The sequence below is a fragment of the Chironomus tepperi genome, unplaced genomic scaffold (genome assembly GCF_022539635.2).
Source record: "Chironomus tepperi strain 1889 unplaced genomic scaffold, CSIRO-AGI_Ctep_v1 contig_406, whole genome shotgun sequence".
Lineage (NCBI taxonomy): Eukaryota > Metazoa > Arthropoda > Insecta > Diptera > Chironomidae > Chironomus > Chironomus tepperi.
The window spans coordinates 35543-41542 of record NW_027226528.1 but is presented as its reverse complement, the minus strand read 5'-3'; the positions used below and the strand labels follow the sequence as shown (position 1 = coordinate 41542).

Here is a 6000-nt window from a genome sequence, read left to right as displayed (position 1 = left end):
TTTTTATGATCACAACATAGTGTGCCAATAGATTACGCAATAAACATGTAATATCTATCCGTACATGGAGAACATCGATGACTTTCAACTTGACTAGAATCAAAATCATCACACCTCGAACGAAAATCGCAAGAAAATTCCAACCTTTTTTGCCACCTTGCGATTACTGACCTTGTACTTTAATAAATTTAATTTTTAGCGCATTTTACAGACTTCAGATTAGAAGGCGCTATTGTCTTCATTTTGTCATTAATGCCGAAATACAGAAATTCCACTTGCACTATCCACTATTACGTACTTACTTCGCTGACCGTAAATATCAAGTTTGTTCCATGGCCTCGCTCAGTTGACGCCTGAAACTGGCTTGATCGCTTGCCAATTACCAATTGGAAGTGTGATACTATCTCTAGCAACAGCTTCTTTCCATTATCAATTACAGGAAAAGTCCTAAAAACTCGTGGGTAGCTTTTAATATCCGTAATCTGACGTTATAAGTTATAACTTTTGCATAACTTAACACAGAGGTGAGCAACCTGTGTTCCGAGGCACACTAGTGTACCATCATAATTTTTTGGCAATGTCATGAACTGTATGCCATATGCGGTTTTGGTCGAGGCTTGCCACTAAGTTGTGCCGGGAAAAATAAAAGTATGCTCAATTCTGCGTGAACTTAACATGTTGAATTTCAGAGAGCAGATTGAGTAGCTGTTGCTGAATATGAAATCGACGCTATTTTGTATTATGAGGGGTATGAAACTACGCAAAAATTAGCTACATTTTAGCTAAAACTCAGATGTATTTTATCAAAATAACGTGAATTTTGAATTGTAGGTTCAATGATTGTCACTGAATATGGAACCAATGCCATAATGTATTTCGAAAGGTATACAACTACGCATGGCTATATGCTACATTAAACCGAAACCATTAAGAATAAGAAGTTCTTTTGCTCAGCATGAATTTCGATGTCATCAATTGAAGATGCGCTTCTGTCCACGTCTTTGCAGACATTTTTTACTAGTTTTTTATTTGCTCTTGCTTTCATAACTTATCGTAAATCTATCATGTAAAAACATAGAAAATAAAATGCTATTACCAACAATAAATAAAGTTGTTTTTTTGCACCAAAGAGAAAAAGAAAAACAACTTGTTACTGTAGATTATATCCAAGTCTTACGTGTGGTAGCGGAGCTGATTATATGATTGTTTTGTGCGAATAAAGACAAAGATAAAAGAGTGTGAAAAAATACTTTAATAGCAATTTTATAATGAAACAAAACCGCGAAATTATCATTGAACTCTAAACGCTTTTTTGCTCTCCCAAAACTCATTAAAAATTACTGCAAGAACTTCAACTTACTTACCAAAGCTTTATTATGCATATCGAGGATGTGATGCAAGTTTTGTTGGCTCGAAATAATCGAACGACAACAACTTATTTTCTATAAAACGTAATGGAAATTCAATAATCAACATCAGTTTCATTTGTACATTCATTCAGTTCACATTTCCAGAAAAATTTCCAATTTTTAAGATGAATTCCTTCACAATTTTACTCGGACTTGCATTGATTGCTGCCGCTTATGCTCATGGACATGGATCAAGCTATGTTAAGAGAACAGATCATCTTGGTCATCACTCAGAAATCAAAGTTGGTGGATATGGACATGGACATGATGAACATAAACATGTTGACTACGTTCATCATCCAGCCTACAAATTTGAATATGGAGTTAAGGACCCAAAGACAAAGGATCACCACAGCCAATGGGAGCATCGTGATGGAGATGTTGTCAAGGGAGAATATACATTAGATGAAGCTGATGGAACCAAGCGTGTTGTTAAATACTCATCAGATAAGCATTCAGGTTTCCAAGCTCATGTTGAGAGAATCGGACATGCTGATCATCCAGCTCATTATGAACATCATCATTAATGACATAATTAATACTAAAACAGAAAGCCTAATTGTGATATTATAAACAAGTTTAATTTAATTCGAGCCTAAATTAAATATGATTTATAAAAATTAATAAAAAGTTGAAAATTAGTAATTAATATGAAAATTTTGAATAATTTTTTCAATTTTCCAAACTTCCAATATGACATTTTTATTCATCTTTTCATCACTGATCATTTGTGATTCATGACCTTCTATAGACGTCGTCAGAAGATGGCTCTATCGCTGGCTCCCGCTAGCCAACTGTCAATTCCAAGTGCAATACTGCCTCGACAGTTTTTTACATGATTTTTTTGACCATCTGAGAACAGATCATATAATAACATGTCCAACCTAGGCTTCAGCCTGCTCACTTTAGGATTCGTTCTAGGATTAGTTCATTCTAGGATTTGTCGAAAACTGCAGAAATGCAGACAGAAAACGCTTGAAAAATTGTAAACGCAGAAAATGCAGGCCAGCTCTTGACCGAACCCTATTTAGTCCACTTTATAATTTCAGCATCCATAAAAAAACAGATTTTCTGTCATTTGTACGCCGGATGATTTCCAAAACAAGGTTTCTTCTTCTTTACGATTTATGGACCTGAACGTTTGGATGTGATACCAAATCATTTTACCACAAATCAATTATTTATCTTCGTATTATTAGAGGCACCGATAATAAATGACACACATAAAGTTATGGCACCATCAAAGAATCCTCAGTGGTTGGTGCCAGATAATCAGTTTTTCGATGAAGAATACCTTAAAATCTACAAAAATATGACAAAATGAGCTGCGTGGTTAGTTTCAAATTGCAATGCATTTAATAGACGGCAAGATTTAGTCAAAAAGATGCATGAACTTATTGACATTGATATTTATAGAAAGTGTGGTAATCTGACTTGCAATGAACCAGATTGTTATCAATTATTGACCACAACTTATAAATTTTATTTGTCATTTTAAAACTCTTTATGTCAAGATTACGTCACTGAGAAACTTTATAGAGCACTAGAGCAGTACACAATTCCATTAGTGTTCAACGGCGTGAAAGACAAAACCATGTTTGCACCTCCAAAAAGTTTCATTGATGAATTTGATAATGTTGAAGACCTAGTTGAATATTTGAGATATTTAATGAATAATCCTCGTGACTACATAAAATATTTTTGGTGGAAAAAGCATTATTCTGTAATGGAAAACCCATATAAATATACTTATTGTGAGCTCTGCCAGACTCAATAGTAATGATTTTATGTCAGTATAAGAGCATTAAGTCTTGGTTTAGTGATGGAATGTGTAACCAAACATCGCGCATACTATTTTAAGACTTACATTGATATTTATAACATACCTAGAATTATTTTCAAATTTTAAGGGAGAAATATATTATTTGTTGGAATGTGATTCCTGCACGGTGTGTCATTGTGAGTACAGGAGTAACGTGGATACAGAAAATGAATAATTTATTAATGACATTCAGCCATAAAGTTGGTAACCCCGATAGCTCAGTGGCAGGAGCATGCGATAGAATTTTTAAAGCCTGGGTTCGAATCCCACTCGCGATCCATTGTTGGGAATCATTGAAACTCTTCTAGATATTCATTATTTTATCAAAGACAATGATCAAGTAGCAAGGAGCAAGAGTTCCCCTTAGTGGTGTAGTATAAATGAAGGTTTGGTTCTTACTTTTTATTTTGAATTTACCCGAATAAGTGATCGTTCACTTATTTTGTTACAGAATAACGAATGTTTTTTTTTTGTTATTCTTTAAATGGAACTGACCATTCTCCCCAGGAATATTATAAGTGAACGGCTCTTGATACTAATCAGTTAATCAATCTTCCGGTTTAGGTTTAAAATCGGCATCATACAAGAGTCACACAGTCCGAGAGTCAGATTTTGGATCGACTAATTGACTGGTGCAATTCGGGTTAATATGCCTGCTGATATGCTTACTTTAATATTTAAAATAATGTCTTCAAGCCCCATAAAATTTCAGTTTATGCTTAACTATTACTTAAATAATTAGATCAGTTGCCACAATCATTAATAATCATGTAAAGATTTCTATCGTAATCCTGAATACGTATCATTAAAAATGAAATAGCAATAACAATTTATCAATGCCTTTATGTTTAATGACATTCTTTTATCAATTATAGATTATTACAGATCACTCAATAAGTGATTTCTTAAGCATGGCAAGTACACTTGTTGAGATCCATTTATGATAAGTTAAGCTAACCAAAGCATAATGTAGAATGGACACAAAAAATTAAATTTGTAGCCGCAAACTATTTGACTAAAGCATAATTTACACATAATGCATTTTACATACACGATTTTTTACGTCAATATGACGAAAATAAAATAAAAATCGAAACGAAAATTGAAAGAAAAATGCACGAAAATATTGCAAAACCTTGAAATGAAAGTGCTAACATATTTTAGGTATAAAATGGAATGAAAATTCAGTAATCAGCATCAGTTTTAATTGTTATTTCATTCAGTTAACATTTCAAGAATTGTTTTATAAAAATTTTCCATTATGAACTCGTTCACAATTTTGCTTGGACTTGCTTTGATCGCCGCTGCTTATGCTCATGGACATGGATCAAGTTATGTTAAGAGAACAGATGATTTTGGACATCATGCTGAAATCTCGGTTGCAGGACATGGAGGAGATCATGGTCATGGACATGGACATGATGAACATGCTCATGTTGACTATATCCATCATCCAGCATACAAATACGAATATGGCGTTCATGACCCAAAGACAAAGGATCACCACAGCCAATGGGAGCACCGTGATGGAGATGTTGTCAAGGGAGAATACACATTAGATGAAGCTGATGGAACCAAGCGTGTTGTCAAATACTCATCAGACAAGAAAGGAGGTTTTACAGCTCATGTTGAAAGAGTCGGACATGCTACTCATCCAGCTCATTATGGTCATCATGAAGAAGCTCATCATTATTAAGAAATTTTAACAATTCAAAGATCTGTGATAATCAAATATGTTAATAAAACACTATTTTCCTTAAGTGATCGACTACTATTAAGGAATATCAATTACCAAAAAAAGTATTTTATTTCCTTTCAATCATTCCATTCAATAAGTCTACAAAATGTCATAATCTAACACTTCATTGAATTATGAAACTACCTAATTCACACCTTGTCTAACTTTAAAAAACAATAGTTTGAAAGTTTGCATGATTCAATCACATTCGGAACTAATTTAGTTCTGGTAGAGTAAGCATGTTGCATGTTGACTTCACATTGTTCGACTTTGACAGAATTGTCACAGATATTTTTGAATGAAATGTTTAGTTATAGTCTGTTGATTATCAAAATATAGGAATTTGGCAAATATTCTGTGTCTGAAGTTGTCAAAAGTCACATTCGAGTTTGGTTCTTTTAGATCACCCACAATTGAGACCCACCCACCGGTAATCGGCACCTAATGATGTCTCTATCGCTGGCTTCCGCTTGCGAAGCTTAACGATACCAATTTCTTCTGACAGCTTCTCTCAATGAGTTCTTAGGCCTTCTTCGTGCTTTTTTGCCATGAACAAATTTTGACTTACAGAGCTTGTTAAATTTAAATTCCACAGGTATCCTAACAGCATGCCTTGTCCAACGGAGCCTGTCAACTTTAACTCATTTGGAAATGTCAGCTACTCAAAATAACTGACATATTTCCTCGTTACTCCTATTTAACCAAAACAAAAGACTTCAAATTATATTAAAAGTTGAATTATTTAGGCCAGTGGTGACAACCTGTGTGCCATGGCACATTAACCGTTAAATGCGGTATCGGTCGAGGGGTGTCGAGGCTTACCACCAAGGTGTGCCGTGCCACAATAAAGATTCCCTACCACTGAAGTAGACAAATCAAATTAGACATAATACTCAAGTTACATAACTCATATGATCATGATAAATCCTTTAATTAAATAATTAATGCTTTTCAATAATCGTAATGCTAGTTATGACACTCTTTTCATGTTAAATTCCACTTTACTCTATTAATTTTTTGTAATGGAATAA

The 6000-nt window shown here is 34.0% G+C and overlaps 2 protein-coding genes across 2 annotated transcripts; both read left to right on the top strand.

Moving 5' to 3' along the window:
• The first annotated feature begins 1496 nt into the window (after positions 1-1496).
• Positions 1497-1998, top strand: LOC139096791 (cuticle protein 19-like). The gene has a single exon (XM_070648542.1). The coding sequence runs from the start codon at positions 1535-1537 to the stop codon at positions 1934-1936; it is 402 nt and encodes a 133-aa protein (XP_070504643.1). The 5' UTR covers positions 1497-1534; the 3' UTR covers positions 1937-1998.
• A 2494-nt stretch (positions 1999-4492) lies between these two features.
• On the top strand, positions 4493-4927 carry LOC139096811 (cuticle protein 19-like). The gene has a single exon (XM_070648566.1). It carries the CDS (start codon positions 4493-4495, stop codon positions 4925-4927), a length of 435 nt encoding a protein of 144 aa, XP_070504667.1.
• Positions 4928-6000: the final 1073 nt, after the last annotated feature.

Coding starts and splice junctions, on each gene's coding strand:
- LOC139096791 (XM_070648542.1), top strand. CDS start 1,535: ATGAATTCCTTCACAATTTTACTCGGACTTGCATTGATTGCTGCCGCT.
- LOC139096811 (XM_070648566.1), top strand. CDS start 4,493: ATGAACTCGTTCACAATTTTGCTTGGACTTGCTTTGATCGCCGCTGCT.